This window comes from Lucilia sericata, unplaced genomic scaffold (genome assembly GCF_015586225.1).
Source record: "Lucilia sericata isolate MDLA Ls3-8-SP2 unplaced genomic scaffold, ASM1558622v1 Contig000254F_arrow, whole genome shotgun sequence".
Lineage (NCBI taxonomy): Eukaryota > Metazoa > Arthropoda > Insecta > Diptera > Calliphoridae > Lucilia > Lucilia sericata.
Genome location: NW_023994280.1, coordinates 14,921 through 37,607, shown reverse-complemented (window position 1 = coordinate 37,607; position 22,687 = coordinate 14,921). Strand labels below are relative to the sequence as shown.

Genomic DNA, 22,687 nt, shown 5'->3' with positions numbered 1-22,687 from the left:
TAATAATGATCATTATGCAGTATTTCGTCAGCCTAGTAATATGCTTTAGAAATTAGCTTCTGATTGTGGCATTGCTATGACGGCTGCTATTAATGGTTTTGTTTGTTGAATTTTCATTATCATTACACGTATGTGTGAGTTATCTGGTGTTAGAGTATGCGGTGGTAATTTGTCGTTAATATCCAAAACGGCCACTACTTCAAAATCAATCTTCAATGGTACTCCAGGTAATATACTGGGAAGCTAAAATACGAAGAAATAAAAGTCTTAGTCAAAAATTGATATGAAAATTCTAAAAAAACTAAAGTCGGCTGTAGTTTCTTATATAGCCATCCAATCTTCAAACGGAGCTTAATCTGTGATCACTTCGATTTTCCATCAAATATCGATTTTTATATGAGAAAACTAAAATCGGCTGTAGTTTCTTAAATAGCCACCCAAACGACAAACGGAGCTTAATCTGTGATCACTTCGATTTCGCATCAAATATCGATTTTTATATGAGAAAACTAAAATCGGCTGTAGTTTCTTAAATAGCCATCCAATCGACAAACGGAGCTTAATCTGTGATCACTTCGATTTTCCATTAAAAATCCATTTTTATATGAGAAAACTGAAATCGGCTGTAGTTTCTTAAATAGCCACCCAATCGACAAACGGAGTTTAATCTGTGATCACTTCGATTATAAATCGATTTTTATATAAAAAAAAACTAAAATCGGCTGTAGTTTCTTAAATAGCCACCCAATCGACAAACGGAGCTTAATCTGTGATAACTTCGATTCTCCATTAAAAATCCATTTTTATATGAGAAAACTAAAATCGGCTGTAGTTTTTTAAATAGCCACCCAATCGACAAACAGAGCTTAAACCGTGATCACTTCGATTTCCCATCAAATATCAATTTTTATATAAGAAAACTAAAATCGGCTGTAGTTTCTTAAATAGCCACCCAATCGACAAACAGAGCTTAATCCGTGATCACTTCGATTTTCCATTCAAAATCGATTTTTATATGAGAAAACTAAAATCTGTGATCACTTCGATTTCCCATCAAATATCGATTTTTATATGAGAAAACTAAAATCGGCTGAAGTTTCTTAAATAGCCACCCAATCGACAAACAGAGCTTAATCCATGATCACTTCGATTTCCCATCAAAAATCGATTTTTATATGAGAAAACTAAAATCGGCTGTAGTTTCTTAAATAGCCACCCAATCGACAAACAGAGCTTAATCCGTGATCACTTAGATTTTCCATTCAAAATCGATTTTTATATGAGAAAACTAAAATCGGCTGTAGTTTCTTAAATAGCCACCCAATCGACAAACGGAGCTTAATCTGTGATGATTTCGATTTCCCATCAAATATCGATTTTTATGTGAGAAAACTAAAATCGGCTGTAGTTTCTTAAATAGCCATCCAATCGACAAACGGAGCTTAATCCGTGATCACTTCGATTTTCCATTAAAAATCAAATTTTATATGAGAAAACTAAAATTGGCTGTAGTTTCTTAAATAGCCATCCAATCGACAAACGGAGCTTAATCTGTGATCACTTCGATTTTCCATTAAAAATCGATTTTTATATGAGAAAACTAAAATCGGCTGTAGTTTCTTAAATAGCCACCCAATCGACAAACGGAGCTTAATCCGTGATCACTTCGATTTCCCATCAAATATCGATTTTTATATGAGAAAACTAAAATCGGCTGTAGTTTCTTAAATAGCCACCCAATCGACAAACGGAGCTTAATCTGTGATCACTTCGATTTTCCTTTAAAAATTGATTTTTATATGAGAAAACTAAAATCGGCTGTAGTTTCTTAAATAGCCACCCAATCGACAAACGGAGCTTAATCTGTGATCACTTCGATCTTCCATTAAAAATCGATTTTTATATGAGAAAACTAAAATCGGCTGTAGTTTCTTAAATAGCCACCCAATCGACAAACGGAGCTTAATCTGTGATCACTTCGATTTCGCATCAAATATCGATTTTTATATGAGAAAACTAAAATCGGCTGTAGTTTCTTAAATAGCCACCCAATCGACAAACGGAGCTTAATCTGTGATCACTTCGATTTCCCATCAAATATCGATTTGTAAATGAAAAAACTAAAATCGGCTGTAGTTTCTTAAATAGCCACCCAATCGACAAACGGAGCTTAATCTGTGATCACTTCGATTTCCCATCAAATATCGATTTTTATATGAGAAAACTAAAATCGGCTGTAGTTTCTTAAATAGCCACCCAATCGACAAACGGAGCTTAAACTGTGATCACTTCGATTTTCCATCAAATATCGATTTTTATATGAGAAAACTAAAATCGGCTGTAGTTTCTTAAATAGCCACCAAATCAATAAACGGAGCTTAATCTGTGATCACTTCGATTTTCGATTAAAAATCGATTTTTATATGAGAAAACTAAAATCGGCTGTAGTTTCTTAAATAGCCACCCAATCGACAAACGGAGCTTAATCTGTGATCACTTCGATTTTCCATTAAAAATCGATTTTTACATGAGAAAACTAAAATCGGCTGTAGTTTCTTAAATAGCCACCCAATCGACAAACGGAGCTTAATCTGTGATCACTTCGATTTCCCATCAAATATCGATTTGTAAATGAAAAAACTAAAATCGGCTGTAGTTTCTTAAATAGCCACCCAATCGACAAACGGAGCTTAATCTGTGATCACTTCGATTTCCCATCAAATATCGATTTTTATATAAAAAAACTAAAATCGGCTGTAGTTTCTTAAATAGCCACCCAATCGACAAATGGAGCCTAATCTGTGATCACTTCGATTTTCCATTCAAAATCGATTTTTATATGAGAAAACTAAAATCGGCTGTAGTTTCTTAAATAGCCACCCAATCGACAAACGGAGCTTAATCTGTGATCACTTCGATTTTCCATTATAAATCCATTTTTATATGAGAAAACTAAAATCGGCTGTAGTTTCTTAAATAGCCACCCAATCGACAAACGGAGCTTAATCTGTGATCACTTCGATTTTCCATTAAAAATCGATTTTTATATGAGAAAACTAAAATCGGCTGTAGTTTCTTAAATAGCCATCCAATCGACAAACGGAGCTTAATCCGTGATCACTTCGATTTTCCATTAAAAGTCGATTTTTATATGAGAAAACTAAAATCGGCTGTAGTTTCCTAAATAGCCATCCAATCGACAAACGGAGCTTAATCCGTGATCACTTCGATTTTCCATTATAAATTCATTTTTATATGAGAAAACTAAAATCGGCTGTAGTTTCTTAAATAGCCACCCAATCGACAAACGGAGCTTAATCTGTGATCACTTCGATTTCCCATCAAATATCGATTTGTAAATGAAAAAACTAAAATCGGCTGTAGTTTCTTAAATAGCCACCCAATCGACAAATGGAGCTTAATCTGTGATCACTTCGATTTCCCATCAAATATCGATTTTTATATAAAAAAAACTAAAATCGGCTGTAGTTTCTTAAAAAGCCACCCAATCGACAAACGGAGCTTAATCCGTGATCACTTCGATTTTCCATTAAAAATCGATTTTTATATGAGAAAACTAAAATCGGCTGTAGTTTCTTAAATAGCCACCCAATCGACAAACGGAGCTTAATCCGTGATCACTTCGATTTTCCATTAAAAATTTATTTTTATATAAGAAAACTAAAATCGGCTGTAGTTTCTTAAATAGCCATCCAATCGACAAACGGAGCTTAATCCGTGATCACTTCGATTTTCCATTAAAAGTCGATTTTTATATGAGAAAACTAAAATCGGCTGTAGTTTCCTAAATAGCCATCCAATCGACAAACGGAGCTTAATCCGTGATCACTTCGATTTTCCATTATAAATTCATTTTTATATGAGAAAACTAAAATCGGCTGTAGTTTATTAAATAGCCACCCAATCGACAAACGGAGCTTAATCCGTGATCACTTCGATTTCCCATCAAATATCGATTTTTATATGAGAAAACTAAAATCGGCTGTAGTTTCTTAAATAGCCACCCAATCGACAAACGGAGCTTAATCTGTGATCACTTCGATTTTCCATTATAAATCCATTTTTATATGAGAAAACTAAAATCGGCTGTAGTTTCTTAAATAGCCACCCAATCGACAAACGGAGCTTAATCCGTGATCACTTCGATTTTCCATTAAAAATCGATTTTTACATGAGAAAACTAAAATCGGCTGTAGTTTCTTAAATAGCCACCCAATCGACAAACGGTGCTTAATCTGTGATCACTTCGATTTCCCATCAAATATCAATTTTTATATAAGAAAACTAAAATCGGCTGTAGTTTCTTAAATAGCCACCCAATCGACAAACAGAGCTTAATCTGTGATCACTTCGATTTTCCATTATAAATCCATTTTTATATGAGAAAACTAAAATCGGCTGTAGTTTCTTAAATAGCCACCCAATCGACAAACGAAGCTTAATCCGTGATCACTTCGATTTTCCATTAAAAATCGATTTTTACATGAGAAAACTAAAATCGGCTGTAGTTTCTTAAATAGCCACCCAATCGACAAACAGAGCTTAATCCGTGATCACTTCGATTTTCCATTAAAAATCGATTTTTACATGAGAAAACTAAAATCGGCTGCAGTTTCTTAAATAAAAATCCAATCGACAAACGGAGCTTAATCCGTGATCACTTCGATTTTCCATTAAAAATTGATTTTTATATGAGAAAACTAAAATCGGCTGTAGTTTCTTAAATAGCCACCCAATCGACAAACGGAGCTTAATCTGTGATGATTTCGATTTCCCATCAAATATCGATTTTTATGTGAGAAAACTAAAATCGGCTGTAGTTTCTTAAATAGCCATCCAATCGACAAACGGAGCTTAATCCGTGATCACTTCGATTTTCCATTAAAAATCAAATTTTATATGAGAAAACTAAAATTGGCTGTAGTTTCTTAAATAGCCATCCAATCGACAAACGGAGCTTAATCTGTGATCACTTCGATTTTCCATTATAAATCCATTTTTATATGAGAAAACTAAAATCGGCTGTAGTTTCTTAAATAGCCACCCAATCGACAAACGGAGCTTAATCTGTGATGATTTCGATTTCCCATCAAATATCGATTTTTATGTGAGAAAACTAAAATCGGCTGTAGTTTCTTAAATAGCCATCCAATCGACAAACGGAGCTTAATCCGTGATCACTTCGATTTTCCATTAAAAATCAAATTTTATATGAGAAAACTAAAATTGGCTGTAGTTTCTTAAATAGCCACCCAATCGACAAACGGAGCTTAATCTGTGATCACTTCGATTTTCCATTATAAATCCATTTTTATATGAGAAAACTAAAATCGGCTGTAGTTTCTTAAATAGCCACCCAATCGACAAACGGAGCTTAATCTGTGATCACTTCGATTTTCCATCAAATATCGATTTTTATATGAGAAAACTAAAATCGGCTGTAGTTTCTTAAATAGCCACCAAATCAATAAACGGAGCTTAATCTGTGATCACTTCGATTTTCGATTAAAAATCGATTTTTATATGAGAAAACTAAAATCGGCTGTAGTTTCTTAAATAGCCACCCAATCGACAAACGGAGCTTAATCTGTGATCACTTCGATTTTCCATTAAAAATCGATTTTTACATGAGAAAACTAAAATCGGCTGTAGTTTCTTAAATAGCCACCCAATCGACAAACGGAGCTTAATCTGTGATCACTTCGACTTTCGATCAAATATCGATTTTTATATGAGAAAACTAAAATCGGCTGTAGTTTCTTAAATAGCCACCCAATCGACAAACGGAGCTTAATCTGTGATCACTTCGATTTCGCATCAAATATCGATTTTTATATGAGAAAACTAAAATCGGCTGTAGTTTCTTAAATAGCCACCCAATCGACAAACGGAGCTTAATCTGTGATCACTTCGATTTCCCATCAAATATCGATTTGTAAATGAAAAAACTAAAATCGGCTGTAGTTTCTTAAATAGCCACCCAATCGACAAACGGAGCTTAATCTGTGATCACTTCGATTTCCCATCAAATATCGATTTTTATATGAGAAAACTAAAATCGGCTGTAGTTTCTTAAATAGCCACCCAATCGACAAACGGAGCTTAATCTGTGATCACTTCGATTTCCCATCAAATATCGATTTTTATATAAAAAAACTAAAATCGGCTGTAGTTTCTTAAATAGCCACCCAATCGACAAACGGAGCTTAATCTGTGATCATTTCGATTTCCCATCAAATATCGATTTTTATGTGAGAAAACTAAAATCGGCTGTAGTTTCTTAAATAGCCACCCAATCGACAAATGGAGCCTAATCTGTGATCACTTCGATTTTCCATTCAAAATCGATTTTTATATGAGAAAACTAAAATCGGCTGTAGTTTCTTAAATAGCCACCCAATCGACAAACGGAGCTTAATCTGTGATCACTTCGATTTTCCATTATAAATCCATTTTTATATGAGAAAACTAAAATCGGCTGTAGTTTCTTAAATAGCCACCCAATCGACAAACGGAGCTTAATCTGTGATCACTTCGATTTTCCATTAAAAATCGATTTTTATATGAGAAAACTAAAATCGGCTGTAGTTTCTTAAATAGCCATCCAATCGACAAACGGAGCTTAATCCGTGATCACTTCGATTTTCCATTAAAAGTCGATTTTTATATGAGAAAACTAAAATCGGCTGTAGTTTCCTAAATAGCCATCCAATCGACAAACGGAGCTTAATCCGTGATCACTTCGATTTTCCATTATAAATTCATTTTTATATGAGAAAACTAAAATCGGCTGTAGTTTCTTAAATAGCCACCCAATCGACAAACGGAGCTTAATCTGTGATCACTTCGATTTCCCATCAAATATCGATTTGTAAATGAAAAAACTAAAATCGGCTGTAGTTTCTTAAATAGCCACCCAATCGACAAACGGAGCTTAATCTGTGATCACTTCGATTTCCCATCAAATATCGATTTTTATATAAAAAAAACTAAAATCGGCTGTAGTTTCTTAAAAAGCCACCCAATCGACAAACGGAGCTTAATCCGTGATCACTTCGATTTTCCATTAAAAATCGATTTTTATATGAGAAAACTAAAATCGGCTGTAGTTTCTTAAATAGCCACCCAATCGACAAACGGAGCTTAATCCGTGATCACTTCGATTTTCCATTAAAAATTTATTTTTATATAAGAAAACTAAAATCGGCTGTAGTTTCTTAAATAGCCATCCAATCGACAAACGGAGCTTAATCCGTGATCACTTCGATTTTCCATTAAAAGTCGATTTTTATATGAGAAAACTAAAATCGGCTGTAGTTTCCTAAATAGCCATCCAATCGACAAACGGAGCTTAATCCGTGATCACTTCGATTTTCCATTATAAATTCATTTTTATATGAGAAAACTAAAATCGGCTGTAGTTTATTAAATAGCCACCCAATCGACAAACGGAGCTTAATCCGTGATCACTTCGATTTCCCATCAAATATCGATTTTTATATGAGAAAACTAAAATCGGCTGTAGTTTCTTAAATAGCCACCCAATCGACAAACGGAGCTTAATCTGTGATCACTTCGATTTTCCATTATAAATCCATTTTTATATGAGAAAACTAAAATCGGCTGTAGTTTCTTAAATAGCCACCCAATCGACAAACGGAGCTTAATCCGTGATCACTTCGATTTTCCATTAAAAATCGATTTTTACATGAGAAAACTAAAATCGGCTGTAGTTTCTTAAATAGCCACCCAATCGACAAACGGTGCTTAATCTGTGATCACTTCGATTTCCCATCAAATATCAATTTTTATATAAGAAAACTAAAATCGGCTGTAGTTTCTTAAATAGCCACCCAATCGACAAACAGAGCTTAATCTGTGATCACTTCGATTTTCCATCAAATATCGATTTTTATATGAGAAAACTAAAATCGGCTGTAGTTTCTTAAATAGCCACCCAATCGACAAACGGAGCTTAATCTGTGATCACTTCGATTTTCCATTATAAATCCATTTTTATATGAGAAAACTAAAATCGGCTGTAGTTTCTTAAATAGCCACCCAATCGACAAACGAAGCTTAATCCGTGATCACTTCGATTTTCCATTAAAAATCGATTTTTACATGAGAAAACTAAAATCGGCTGTAGTTTCTTAAATAGCCACCCAATCGACAAACAGAGCTTAATCCGTGATCACTTCGATTTTCCATTAAAAATCGATTTTTACATGAGAAAACTAAAATCGGCTGCAGTTTCTTAAATAAAAATCCAATCGACAAACGGAGCTTAATCCGTGATCACTTCGATTTTCCATTAAAAATTGATTTTTATATGAGAAAACTAAAATCGGCTGTAGTTTCTTAAATAGCCACCCAATCGACAAACGGAGCTTAATCTGTGATGATTTCGATTTCCCATCAAATATCGATTTTTATGTGAGAAAACTAAAATCGGCTGTAGTTTCTTAAATAGCCATCCAATCGACAAACGGAGCTTAATCCGTGATCACTTCGATTTTCCATTAAAAATCAAATTTTATATGAGAAAACTAAAATTGGCTGTAGTTTCTTAAATAGCCATCCAATCGACAAACGGAGCTTAATCTGTGATCACTTCGATTTTCCATTAAAAATCGATTTTTATATGAGAAAACTAAAATCGGCTGTAGTTTCTTAAATAGCCACCCAATCGACAAACGGAGCTTAATCCGTGATCACTTCGATTTCCCATCAAATATCGATTTTTATATGAGAAAACTAAAATCGGCTGTAGTTTCTTAAATAGCCACCCAATCGACAAACGGAGCTTAATCTGTGATCACTTCGATTTTCCTTTAAAAATTGTTTTTATATGAGAAAACTAAAATCGGCTGTAGTTTCTTAAATAGCCACCCAATCGACAAACGGAGCTTAATCTGTGATCACTTCGATCTTCCATTAAAAATCGATTTTTATATGAGAAAACTAAAATCGGCTGTAGTTTCTTAAATAGCCACCCAATCGACAAACGGAGCTTAATCTGTGATCACTTCGATTTCGCATCAAATATCGATTTTTATATGAGAAAACTAAAATCGGCTGTAGTTTCTTAAATAGCCACCCAATCGACAAACGGAGCTTAATCTGTGATCACTTCGATTTCCCATCAAATATCGATTTGTAAATGAAAAAACTAAAATCGGCTGTAGTTTCTTAAATAGCCACCCAATCGACAAACGGAGCTTAATCTGTGATCACTTCGATTTCCCATCAAATATCGATTTTTATATGAGAAAACTAAAATCGGCTGTAGTTTCTTAAATAGCCACCCAATCGACAAACGGAGCTTAATCTGTGATCACTTCGATTTTCCATCAAATATCGATTTTTATATGAGAAAACTAAAATCGGCTGTAGTTTCTTAAATAGCCACCAAATCAATAAACGGAGCTTAATCTGTGATCACTTCGATTTTCGATTAAAAATCGATTTTTATATGAGAAAACTAAAATCGGCTGTAGTTTCTTAAATAGCCACCCAATCGACAAACGGAGCTTAATCTGTGATCACTTCGATATTCCATTAAAAATCGATTTTTACATGAGAAAACTAAAATCGGCTGTAGTTTCTTAAATAGCCACCCAATCGACAAACGGAGCTTAATCTGTGATCACTTCGACTTTCGATCAAATATCGATTTTTATATGAGAAAACTAAAATCGGCTGTAGTTTCTTAAATAGCCACCCAATCGACAAACGGAGCTTAATCTGTGATCACTTCGATTTCGCATCAAATATCGATTTTTATATGAGAAAACTAAAATCGGCTGTAGTTTCTTAAATAGCCACCCAATCGACAAACGGAGCTTAATCTGTGATCACTTCGATTTCCCATCAAATATCGATTTGTAAATGAAAAAACTAAAATCGGCTGTAGTTTCTTAAATAGCCACCCAATCGACAAACGGAGCTTAATCTGTGATCACTTCGATTTCCCATCAAATATCGATTTTTATATGAGAAAACTAAAATCGGCTGTAGTTTCTTAAATAGCCACCCAATCGACAAACGGAGCTTAATCTGTGATCACTTCGATTTCCCATCAAATATCGATTTGTAAATGAAAAAACTAAAATCGGCTGTAGTTTCTTAAATAGCCACCCAATCGACAAACGGAGCTTAATCTGTGATCACTTCGATTTCCCATCAAATATCGATTTTTATATGAGAAAACTAAAATCGGCTGTAGTTTCTTAAATAGCCACCCAATCGACAAACGGAGCTTAATCTGTGATCATTTCGATTTCCCATCAAATATCGATTTTTATGTGAGAAAACTAAAATCGGCTGTAGTTTCTTAAATAGCCACCCAATCGACAAATGGAGCCTAATCTGTGATCACTTCGATTTTCCATTCAAAATCGATTTTTATATGAGAAAACTAAAATCGGCTGTAGTTTCTTAAATAGCCACCCAATCGACAAACGGAGCTTAATCTGTGATCACTTCGATTTTCCATTATAAATCCATTTTTATATGAGAAAACTAAAATCGGCTGTAGTTTCTTAAATAGCCACCCAATCGACAAACGGAGCTTAATCTGTGATCACTTCGATTTTCCATTAAAAATCGATTTTTATATGAGAAAACTAAAATCGGCTGTAGTTTCTTAAATAGCCATCCAATCGACAAACGGAGCTTAATCCGTGATCACTTCGATTTTCCATTAAAAGTCGATTTTTATATGAGAAAACTAAAATCGGCTGTAGTTTCCTAAATAGCCATCCAATCGACAAACGGAGCTTAATCCGTGATCACTTCGATTTTCCATTATAAATTCATTTTTATATGAGAAAACTAAAATCGGCTGTAGTTTCTTAAATAGCCACCCAATCGACAAACGGAGCTTAATCTGTGATCACTTCGATTTCCCATCAAATATCGATTTGTAAATGAAAAAACTAAAATCGGCTGTAGTTTCTTAAATAGCCACCCAATCGACAAACGGAGCTTAATCTGTGATCACTTCGATTTCCCATCAAATATCGATTTTTATATAAAAAAAACTAAAATCGGCTGTAGTTTCTTAAAAAGCCACCCAATCGACAAACGGAGCTTAATCCGTGATCACTTCGATTTTCCATTAAAAATCGATTTTTACATGAGAAAACTAAAATCGGCTGTAGTTTCTTAAATAGCCACCCAATCGACAAACGGAGCTTAATCCGTGATCACTTCGATTTTCCATTAAAAATCGATTTTTACATGAGAAAACTAAAATCGGCTGTAGTTTCTTAAATAGCCACCCAATCGACAAACGGTGCTTAATCTGTGATCACTTCGATTTCCCATCAAATAGCAATTTTTATATAAGAAAACTAAAATCGGCTGTAGTTTCTTAAATAGCCACCCAATCGACAAACAGAGCTTAATCTGTGATCACTTCGATTTTCCATCAAATATCGATTTTTATATGAGAAAACTAAAATCGGCTGTAGTTTCTTAAATAGCCACCCAATCGACAAACGGAGCTTAATCTGTGATCACTTCGATTTTCCATTATAAATCCATTTTTATATGAGAAAACTAAAATCGGCTGTAGTTTCTTAAATAGCCACCCAATCGACAAACGAAGCTTAATCCGTGATCACTTCGATTTTCCATTAAAAATCGATTTTTACATGAGAAAACTAAAATCGGCTGTAGTTTCTTAAATAGCCACCCAATCGACAAACAGAGCTTAATCCGTGATCACTTCGATTTTCCATTAAAAATCGATTTTTACATGAGAAAACTAAAATCGGCTGCAGTTTCTTAAATAAAAATCCAATCGACAAACGGAGCTTAATCCGTGATCACTTCGATTTTCCATCATATATCGATTTTTATATGAGAAAACTAAAATCGGCTGTAGTTTCTTAAATAGCCACTCAATCGACAAACGGAGCTTAATCCGTGATCACTTCGATTTTCCATGAAATATCGATTTTTCTATGAGAAAACTAAAATCGGCTGTAGTTCCTTAAATAGCCACCCAATCGACAGACGGAGCTTAATCTGTGATCACTTCCATTGTCCATTAAAAATTGATTTTTATATGAAAAAACTAAAATCGGCTGTAGTTTCTTAAATAGCCACCCAATCGACAAACGGAGCTTAATCCGTGATCACTTCGATTTTCCGTTAAAAATCGATTTTTATATGAGAAAACTAAAATCGGCTGTAGTTTCTTAAATAGCCACCCAATCGACAAACGGAGCTTAATCTGTGATCACTTCGATTTTCCATTATAAATCGATTTTTATATGAGAAAACTAAAATCGGCTGTAGTTTCTTAAATAGCCACCCAATCGACAAACGGAGCTTAATCAGTGATCACTTCGATTTTCCATTAAAAATTGATTTTTATATGAGAAAACTAAAATCGGCTGTAGTTTCTTAAATAGCCACCCAATCGACAAACGGAGCTTAATCTGTGATCACTTCGATTTTTCATCAAATATCGATTTTTATATGAGAAAACTAAAATCGGCTGTAGTTTCTTAAATAGCCACCCAATCGACAAACGGAGCTTAATCTGTGATCACTTCGATTTTCCATCAAATATCGATTTTTATATGAGAAAACTAAAATCGGCCGTAGTTTCTTAAATAGCCACCCAATCGACAAACGGAGCTTAATCTGTGATCACTTCGTTTTCCCATCAAATATCGAATTTTATATAAAAAAACTAAAATCGGCTGTAGTTTCTTAAATAGCCACCCAATTGATAAACGGAGCTTAATCTGTAATATTTATATGATGGAATATTTACCTTGGCCATAGATTTTTGTATAGTATAATGGCGTCTGTCGGCATGAAGTAAAACTACTAAATTCGAAGCCATTTTGTATGTTGATAAGTTTTGTATGGTTAAGTACAAACGAAAGACCGGACCGACACCACAAACTTCAGCTGAAAGTTTGACAGGAGCATGAGTTATGTCACCCGATATAGTGCGTTCGGAAGAATTTAAAGCATCAACTGTGGCTCTAGCAGCAGTATGTCTTAAACGCCATAATTCCACTTGAAAGCTACCATAAGTGGCTGTAATAAAAAAAAATCTAAAATTAAATTTTGATGATAAAATATTTTAAAACTACAAACATTTAGCATTCTGTTTTTCTCGAGCCACTTGTTCTACAAAAATAGAACTCTTTTTGGGTTTTTCCAAAACTGCATTTTGTACCATATCTGAGACATGCGGCATGCCACGTCCGGATAACTTTTGATTTGGTTCAAATGATGCTGTTCTCTTTAGTATTTTAATCACCAAATCTCCTTCAATAGTTGTCAAGCAAAGAACATGTTCTTCCAAACCCAAATAGCCAAATATCATGGAACTGACAGTGCCACAAATTTGAAATTCATCCACTAAATATTTTTGCATATAAAATTGCACGAGTCCGCCTTGTAAAGCCACACAAATTAGAGTTAAACCCAAATGAGTTAAATTCACCATGCTCATACAAATGGGTTGTTCCTCCAAACGTACCATATACAATTGTTTACCCTTTTTCGAATAGCAAAGTAATTTCTTATCCATCGATGACACTACTATGGTTTGATCAATGGGCAGTAGAACTAAGCCAGTTAAAGGATAGGATAACTTAAATATTTCTTGACCTTCGTTGGCTGTTTTGCGTAACAGATAAACCGAGCCATAACGTGTGGCTATAGCAATACAGAAGTCTGTTTCAAAACAACCATTGACAGCCAACATGCTAGGAGTTATTTCGGGACAAGCCCTTGCTCGATATAATAGGCCAAAACTTTGAGGTTCTAGTATTAAAATCTCACCAGTATCGGTGGCAATTACTAAATGTGAGGGAGGTTGTGAAACGCCACTCGAAACACGGGCTAGACATTTAAGGGCAACGGCAGATGGATAACGTATTAAATTGTTTTCTCCTTGTTCTCGTATAAATCTCTGCATATAAAGTAATTAATAATAAAAATTCATAAATTTAAAAATACTGTGTTGTCTTACATCCCTGTCTTGGGGCATTAGATTTAGCAAATGCTGCGATTTCCTAGTGAGTTTAGGACGTTCCATAGCTTTAAGTTCCTCTATAAGAGCTTCTTGATCATCCGTTCTTACTATATTTAATTTACGCCATATTTCCTTTTCTTCCTCCAAAACCTCTAATTCGGGTAAAGTGTATTTGAAATAAGGTTTCATATGACGATAGAATAACACCGATTCACTGATAGCCACAGCCAAAACTAAAAATTTCGAAACAAGTGTTATAATCCCAAACATTTCTTTCTAACTAATCTTGACAATTCTAACTTACTCGGTGTTTTCGGTTCCGATTCATCTATGTATAAACTTTCTATAGCTGCTGGTATGCCCTTTAATTCATGTTCGGATTCCAAATCAATACCTCGAAATACTTTTAGTTTAGCTGCTGGTGGTTCCTCATCTAATGTTATATCAGTGGCTATTAATCTAACATAATTGTCTGATTTGATGTCGCTGACAGTCATACATGATGGTAAAGTGGTTAACTGAGGTTTTTCATTTCCGTCTACAATAACCTGTAGCCAATTTCCCGGAGTACCCATATTTATTTCTTTAAATTATGGAGAATTAAAAAAATGTTTTAGTTAATGTTAGTGTTAGTTTTATGTTTTGTTTTCGTTTGATTTTATTCTATTTACCATAGTAACGGTTTGTGTATGACCGTGTTGATTATTTGGTATGTCTTTTTTTAAGGGTTGCATTTTAAAGTAGTTTCATTTCTTTTGATTGAGTTTACCCGGCAAGCAACCAAGTCACATAAAACTAATTAAAGGAATTCAGTTCCAGTTCAGTTCTAGTTCGGTTCTAGTTCAGTTCTAGTTCAGTTCTAGTTCAGTTCAGTTCTAGTTCAGTTCTAGTTCAGTTCTAGTTCAGTTCTAGTTCAGTTCTAGTTCAGTTCTAGTTCAGTTCTAGTTCAGTTCTAGTTCAGTTCTAGTTCAGTTCTAGTTCAGTTCTAGTTCAGTTCTAGTTCAGTTCTAGTTCAGTTCTAGTTCAGTTCTAGTTCAGTTCTAGTTCAGTTCTAGTTCAGTTCTAGTTCAGTTCTAGTTCAGTTCTAGTTCAGTTCTAGTTCAGTTCTAGTTCAGTTCTAGTTCAGTTCTAGTTCAGTTCTAGTTCAGTTCTAGTTCAGTTCTAGTTCAGTTCTAGTTCAGTTCTAGTTCAGTTCTAGTTCAGTTCTAGTTCAGTTCTAGTTCAGTTCTAGTTCAGTTCTAGTTCAGTTCTAGTTCAGTTCTAGTTCAGTTCTAGTTCAGTTCTAGTTCAGTTCTAGTTCAGTTCTAGTTCAGTTCTAGTTCAGTTCTAGTTCAGTTCTAGTTCAGTTCTAGTTCAGTTCTAGTTCAGTTCTAGTTCAGTAGTCAGTTCTAGTTCAGTTCTAGTTCAGTTCTAGTCAGTTCTAGTTCAGTTCTAGTTCAGTTTCTAGTTCAGTTCTAGTTCAGTTCTAGTTCAGTTCTAGTTCAGTTCTAGTTCAGTTCTAGTTCAGTTCTAGTTCAGTTCTAGTTCAGTTCTAGTTCAGTTCTAGTTCAGTTCTAGTTCAGTTCTAGTTCAGTTCTAGTTCAGTTCTAGTTCAGTTCTAGTTCAGTTCTAGTTCAGTTCTAGTTCAGTTCTAGTTCAGTTCTAGTTCAGTTCTAGTTCAGTTCTAGTTCAGTTCTAGTTCAGTTCTAGTTCAGTTCTAGTTCAGTTCTAGTTCAGTTCTAGTTCAGTTCTAGTTCAGTTCTAGTTCAGTTCTAGTTCAGTTCTAGTTCAGTTCTAGTTCAGTTCTAGTTCAGTTCTAGTTCAGTTCTAGTTCAGTTCTAGTTCAGTTCTAGTTCAGTTCTAGTTCAGTTCCAGTTCAGTACTAGTTCAGTTCTAGTTCAGTTCTAGTTTGATTTTGTTTCGGTTAACGTAACATTCTTTAAGTTATTTATTATTCATTTTGGCTCTATTAATAATCAAATTCTTTATTTAAAATCTAAATATTTTACCAATTAAGAACTCATCCACCTTTTTTGTTTATCATCAATAGTAACAATATTAAATTTATTTTTAAACATATAAAATTGTCTATGAAATTGGTTAGTGGTTGGTAATTGCCTAAAACCACAAAAAAATCCGGTCATCAAGTGAAAGCTATACACACAATTTCATTTTAAATAACCGGCAAAAAATCTCTTATTCATCACTTTAACGCTCAAACAGACTCAAGAATCATGAACAAAATGTAAACATTTGCAAAAAAATCCATGAAAACAAGAACGACGATTATAATCGTTAAAGTTAAGTTAAAGTAGGTTGCTACTACGTTTGATCCGCCACAAAAATATTTGTTATTTTTTTTTTTGTTTTACTAGGGGATCGTGCCGATATTCAAAATTAAATTCACAGGCGCAAGAAAAAAGAAAATAAATTGTAAATTATTTTTAATCTTAAAAAAATGGCAATACACACCAAAACACTCTCGTTATTTCCGTAGCTTTTACCCAAAATGATGATGATGTTTCTGCTACCGATGATGTTTTGTCTAAGAGTGCTGGTCAAAACCAGTAATCATTGAAAGAGTTTATTCACTATACAAAACTTGTGCAAGATCTGTTAGTTGTGTGTGTTTTCCAAGTTCGGTTATTCACTTAACTGAAGACTTTTTGTTGTTATAGATTTGACACTAACTAAATGACTCACTCTATGGGTATGTGCTGTCACTGTTGTGGTAAATGTATGTTATTCGATTTTATTTATATTTTTGTTTAACAATTGGTAATAATTGAAAACTCACCAACCAATAATTGAGAGAAACATCTTGACGATGGCGGCTGCCACTGATTGTTAATGATCATGTTACTTTTACTCTCGGAATTATGGTGGTATTTTCCACTTTGTAAAATACTTTTAGATGTTAAAGGTAATTTTTTCTAGTTGCAGCTTTTTTCTTGAAAAACAAAACTTATTGCATTTAACCTGTTCTCTGTAGTTTGACAAACAGGAAGTTTTCAAAATTAAATTTTCACTTAATCTGTTAAACTAGAAGAGACCAAGTTTGCAAGTAGTCATCTCAGTGTTGTCAATATAATTGAAATACGAATTAAATTTTAAAATTAAAAGAAATAACTATCCAGATTAGATAACTCGGATGTTCATCGTCTAATAAATCATATTATGTTTTATCTGCTTCTAAGGTTTCTGACTCATATGCTGTCTGATCATGACTCAGTCCAACATAGATAAGACCCCAAATCAGGCATGGAAAATTGAAATTTCGAAAAAGTACTAACTTTCAGGTACTTTTAGGATTTAAAGTATTTAACGAATTTTCCGCTAGACCATAAACTAGTCTATAGTTTAGACTATAGTCTAGTCTATAGACTAGACTATAGACTAGACTAGACTATAGACTAGACTATAGACTAGACTATAGACTAGACTATAGACTAGACTATAGACTAGACTATAGACTAGACTATAGACTAGACTATAGACTAGTCTATAGACTACACTATAGACTAGACTATAGACTAAACTATAGACTAGTCTATAGACTAGACTATAGACTAGACTATAGACTAGACTATAGACTAGACTAGACTATAGACTAGACTATAGACTAGATATAGACTATAGACTAGACTATAGACTAGACTATAGACTAGACTATAGACTAGACTATAGACTAGACTATAGACTAGACTATAGACTAGACTATAGACTAGACTATAGACTAGACTATAGACTAGACTATAGACTAGACTATAGACTAGACTATAGACTAGACTATAGACTAGACTATAGACTAGACTATAGACTAGACTATAGACTAGACTATAGACTAGACTATAGACTAGACTATAGACTAGACTATAGACTAGACTATAGACTAGACTATAGACTAGACTATAGACTAGACTATAGACTAGATAGACTAGACTATAGACTAGACTATAGACTAGACTATAGACTAGACTATAGACTAGACTATAGACTAGACTATAGACTAGACTATACTAGACTATAGACTAGACTATAGACTAGACTATAGACTAGACTATAGACTAGACTATAGACTAGGCTATAGACTAGACTATAGACTAGACTATAGACTAGACTATAGACTAGACTATAGACTAGACTATAGACTAGACTATAGACTAGACTATAGACTAGACTATAGACTAGACTATAGACTAGACTATAGACTAGACTATAGACTAGACTATAGACTAGACTATAGACTGACTATAGACTAGACTATAGACTAGACTATAGACTAGACTATAGACTAGACTATAGACTAGACTATAGACTAGACTATAGACTAGACTATAGACTAGACTATAGACTAGACTATAGACTAGACTATAGACTAGACTATAGACTAGACTATAGACTAGACTATAGACTAGACTATAGACTAGACTATAGACTAGACTATAGACTAGACTATAGACTAGACTATAGACTAGACTATAGACTAGACTATAGACTAGACTATAGACTAGACTACAGACTAGACTATAGACTAGACTATAGACTAGACTATAGACTAGACTATAGACTAGACTATAGACTAGACTATAGACTAGACTATAGACTAGACTATAGACTAGACTATAGACTAGACTATAGACTAGACTATAGACTAGACTAGAGACTAGACTATAGACTAGACTATAGACTAGACTAGACTATAGACTAGACTATAGACTAGACTATAGACTAGACTATAGACTAGACTATAGACTAGACTAGACTATAGACTAGACTATAGACTAGACTATAGACTAGACTATAGACTAGACTATAGACTAGACTATAGACTAGACTATAGACTAGACTATAGACTAGACTATAGACTAGACTATAGACTAGACTATAGACTAGACTATAGACTAGACTATAGACTAGACTATAGACTAGACTATAGACTAGACTATAGACTAGACTATAGACTAGACTATAGACTAGACTATAGACTAGACTATAGACTAGACTATAGACTAGACTATAGACTAGACTATAGACTAGACTATAGACTAGACTATAGACTAGACTATAGACTAGACTATAGACTAGACTATAGACTAGACTATAGACTAGACTATAGACTAGACTATAGACTAGACTATAGACTAGACTATAGACTAGACTATAGACTAGACTATAGACTAGACTATAGACTAGACTATAGACTAGACTATAGACTAGACTATAGACTAGACTATAGACTAGACTATAGACTAGACTATAGACTAGACTATAGACTAGACTATAGACTAGACTATAGACTAGACTATAGACTAGACTATAGACTAGACTATAGACTAGACTATAGACTAGACTATAGACTAGACTATAGACTAGACTATAGACTAGACTATAGACTAGACTATAGACTAGACTATAGACTAGACTATAGACTAGACTATAGACTAGACTAGACTAGACTAGACTAGACTATAGACTAGACTATAAACTAGACTATAAACTAGACTAAGTAGACTATACACAAATCTCTTTACTACTAAGTGAAATACTTATCATAAATTTAAATAAAGACGAAAAAAGTCGCGAAAGTATTGGAGGGGTACCGTACCAAGTAATAAAGTGGTGAATTTCCGTGTCTGCCCCAAATAGTGTGTTATAAATTAATAAGGTTATACGAAGAAAAATCTCCTTATTTGGCCACTCTTACACTTTTCTCAATCAAAGACTTTTTCCAGTGATAGCGATTTTTTTTACGTTGTCACACACATGTTGCAAATAACTGCTACCTCAACTTGTTCTGTAAGATGTGTTATTATTTTGGTTTCAGTATTGTATTGCATCTTCCAAGAGCAAGTTGTTGTAATTATATATAGACCTAGATTTTCCTAAGAGCAGTTTCATTTCGCTTTTTCTTTCAAATCGCATCTTACATGAAACTTCTTGTTGTTGCTATTCTATTCGTTGACCATAGTCGCTGAAAATGAAATTTATTTATGAATTTGGGTGGTGTTGGCGTTACTTGCAGTGTCTAGTAATTTTATTACCGGTACTTTATCTATCTACCATGGGAAATAATTTGTTTAATATTCATAAGATAAAGACACTTTCTACTTTTGTTCAACAACATCATCTTCTCTTCTAAAGCCTGTAATTAAAAAAAAATACTCATCAATGTAAATTGATAGCTATCTTATGACTTTAACCAGCCAATATAATAATTACAGTTAGTAGATGTTGCAATTTTATACTTTAGTATAAAGAGATGTTATACATAGACAGAATTTTAATGAAATACTTTGAGATTTTTATACCACTTGTTATATAGTTTGATAGTAAAAGTAGTTTAAGTTTATTAGTAATTGTTGTTAATAATGATTGTAATGATCAAGATCAAAACAAGTACAAAATTATAATTATTAATTCCTGAGTTTACATGAGTAAATAGTCAAATATTTTAATGTTTGTAATACCGATCCCATGTAGACGCACAAACAATGATCACCTACATAACAGCTTTTCTTCAAATCATTGATTTCAACATACAGTCGATTCATATTAAGATTAGTAAGTTTTAGCCGAGACAATCGCAAGATGAATCCGAAACTAAATCTCTGCTGGTCCTTAACAGCAGCTTAGATCCGCGATGAGGTACAAAAAAAAACAAAATCTAAATTGGTATGAAGAATCAAACAATGTAGAGTTATGGAGAGTGGGTCTTTGTGAGTCCTATTTAAATTTTAAACTCCGATGACCGATGAATCCAAAATTGTTAGTAAGTTAGATAGATAGATAGATAGATAGATAGATAGATAGATAGATAGATAGATGATAGATAGATAGATAGATAGATAGATGATAGATAGATAGATAGATAGATAGATAGATAGATAGATAGATAGATAGATAGATAGATAGATAGATAGATAGATAGATAGATAGATAGATAGATAGATAGATAGATAGATAGATAGATAGATAGATAGATAGATAGATAGATATATAGATAGATAGATAGATAGTTAGTTAGTTAGTTAGTAGTTAGTAGTTAGTAGTTAGTTAGTTAGTTAGTTAGTTAGTTAGTTAGTTAGTAGTTAGTTAGTTAGTTAGTTAGTTAGTTAGTTAGTTAGTTAGTTAGTTAGTTAGTTAGTTAGTTAGTTAGTTAGTTAGTAGTTAGTTAGTTAGTTAGTTAGTTAGTTAGTTAGTTAGTAGTTAGTTAGTTAGTTAGTTAGTTAGTTAGTTAGTTAGTTAGTAGTTAGTTAGTAGTTAGTTAGTTAGTTAGTTAGTTAGTTAGTTAGTTAGTTAGTTAGTTAGTTAGTTAGTTAGTTAGTAGTTAGTTAGTTAGTTAGTTAGTAGTTAGTTAGTTAGTTAGTTAGTTAGTTAGTAGTTAGTTAGTTAGTTAGTTAGTTAGTTAGTTAGTTAGTTAGTTAGTTAGTTAGTTAGTTAGTTAGTTAGTTAGTTAGTTAGTTAGTTAGTAGTTAGTTAGTAGTTAGTTAGTTAGTAGTTAGTTAGTTAGTTAGTTAGTTAGTTAGTTAGTTAGTTAGTTAGTTAGTTAGTTAGTTAGTTAGTTAGTTAGTTAGTTAGTTAGTTAGTTAGTTAGTTAGTTAGTTAGTTAGTTAGTTAGTTAGTTAGTAGTTAGTTAGTTAGTTAGTTAGTTAGTTAGTTAGTTAGTTAGTTAGTAGTTAGTTAGTTAGTTAGTTAGTTAGTTAGTTAGTTAGTTAGTTAGTTAGTTAGTTAGTAGTTAGTTAGTTAGTTAGTTAGTTAGTTAGTTAGTTAGTTAGTTAGTTAGTTAGTTAGTTAGTTAGTTAGTTAGTTAGTTAGTTAGTTAGTTAGTTAGTTACTTAGTTAACAAATGGCAGCTGGTTAGTTAAGGACTGCATGTGTGAAAGGAGTTGTGTCCCATTCTTTTATTAATCAAAACAACTGTGACGTAGAAAAAACTTTTGTTTTGATCGCAATATAAACAAAGATTTGTAAAATAGAGCGAGAAAGTGAGAGAGCTTTTATAAAATATTATTATTTAATTTTTGTTTATTTGTTTATATTAATAAACATAATTTCAAGAGAACTAGTTATAATGAGTGTAGGTGTGTGTAGAAGCTTTATTGTGATTAATTGCAGTTAACACTCACGTGTGGCAAAGTAGTGTGGAAACAATCGTTTAGCATTATTGCAACAATATCTCCCCCGATGCAATACAGGCTGCTGTAAAAACACTCTGATAATAAGTGAGTTGCTTTAGATATTTTGCTTGCTACTTAGTGGGTTTGTGGGTTTTCTCAAATGAGCTGTGACGGGATGCAAACAGAAAAAAAACTTTAACTGAGAAACTACAATGGAGCACACAGGGCATAATGAAACGTTTAATTTAACAAACACAGAGCACAGCGCAGTAATATACAAAAGTACTTTATACAATAATGACGTTCATCGTCAGATCGTGCCTTTTTTACAGTTTTACTCTACTATGACTATGGAGTTTGCTGGGTTTTTTTGTACTATATTGTTGTTATTTTTTTCCATTTCTTAAGTTTTTTTTTGTATTATTGTTGTTTACTTCGTTTATTTATCGATTTTGTTGTTGTATATTTTGTATCATACTTTTTTTCTCAGTATTTTTTTATTAAGTGCTTAAGTTTTTTAGTCTGATGGCGATCGCGTTCGTGTAAAGTTCCCTCC

The 22,687-nt window shown here is 33.3% G+C and overlaps 1 protein-coding gene across 2 annotated transcripts; it reads right to left on the bottom strand.

Moving 5' to 3' along the window:
• Positions 1 to 45: 45 nt before the first annotated feature.
• On the bottom strand, positions 46 to 16,546 carry LOC119602809 (Bardet-Biedl syndrome 1 protein homolog). Of its 2 annotated transcripts, XM_037954532.1 has the most exons (6): positions 16,484 to 16,546; positions 14,337 to 14,615; positions 14,030 to 14,265; positions 13,147 to 13,969; positions 12,815 to 13,086; positions 46 to 243 (listed from the first exon to the last, which is right to left on the bottom strand). In XM_037954532.1, exons 2-6 carry the CDS (start codon positions 14,605 to 14,607, stop codon positions 46 to 48), a joined length of 1,800 nt encoding a protein of 599 aa, XP_037810460.1. In that variant the 5' UTR covers positions 14,608 to 14,615; positions 16,484 to 16,546. The 2 variants fall into 2 exon arrangements, with proteins under 2 accessions (XP_037810460.1, XP_037810459.1); XM_037954531.1 differs by lacking the exon at positions 16,484 to 16,546 and having other exon boundaries at positions 14,337 to 14,659.
• Between the last annotated feature and the right edge of the window lie 6,141 nt (positions 16,547 to 22,687).

What these genes read in the sequence shown, in the direction of transcription:
- LOC119602809 (XM_037954532.1), bottom strand. Translation starts at nt 14,607, where the DNA reads ATGGGTACTCCGGGAAATTGGCTACAGGTTATTGTAGACGGAAATGAA. An exon ending in TAATGCCCCAAGACAGGGAT is followed by an intron (nt 13,970 to 14,029) that starts GTAAGACAACAC and finishes CTTTATATGCAG; the next exon opens with AGATTTATACGAGAACAAGG. An exon ending in TACAAAAATCTATGGCCAAG is followed by an intron (nt 244 to 12,814) that starts GTAAATATTCCA and finishes TTCGTATTTTAG; the next exon opens with CTTCCCAGTATATTACCTGG.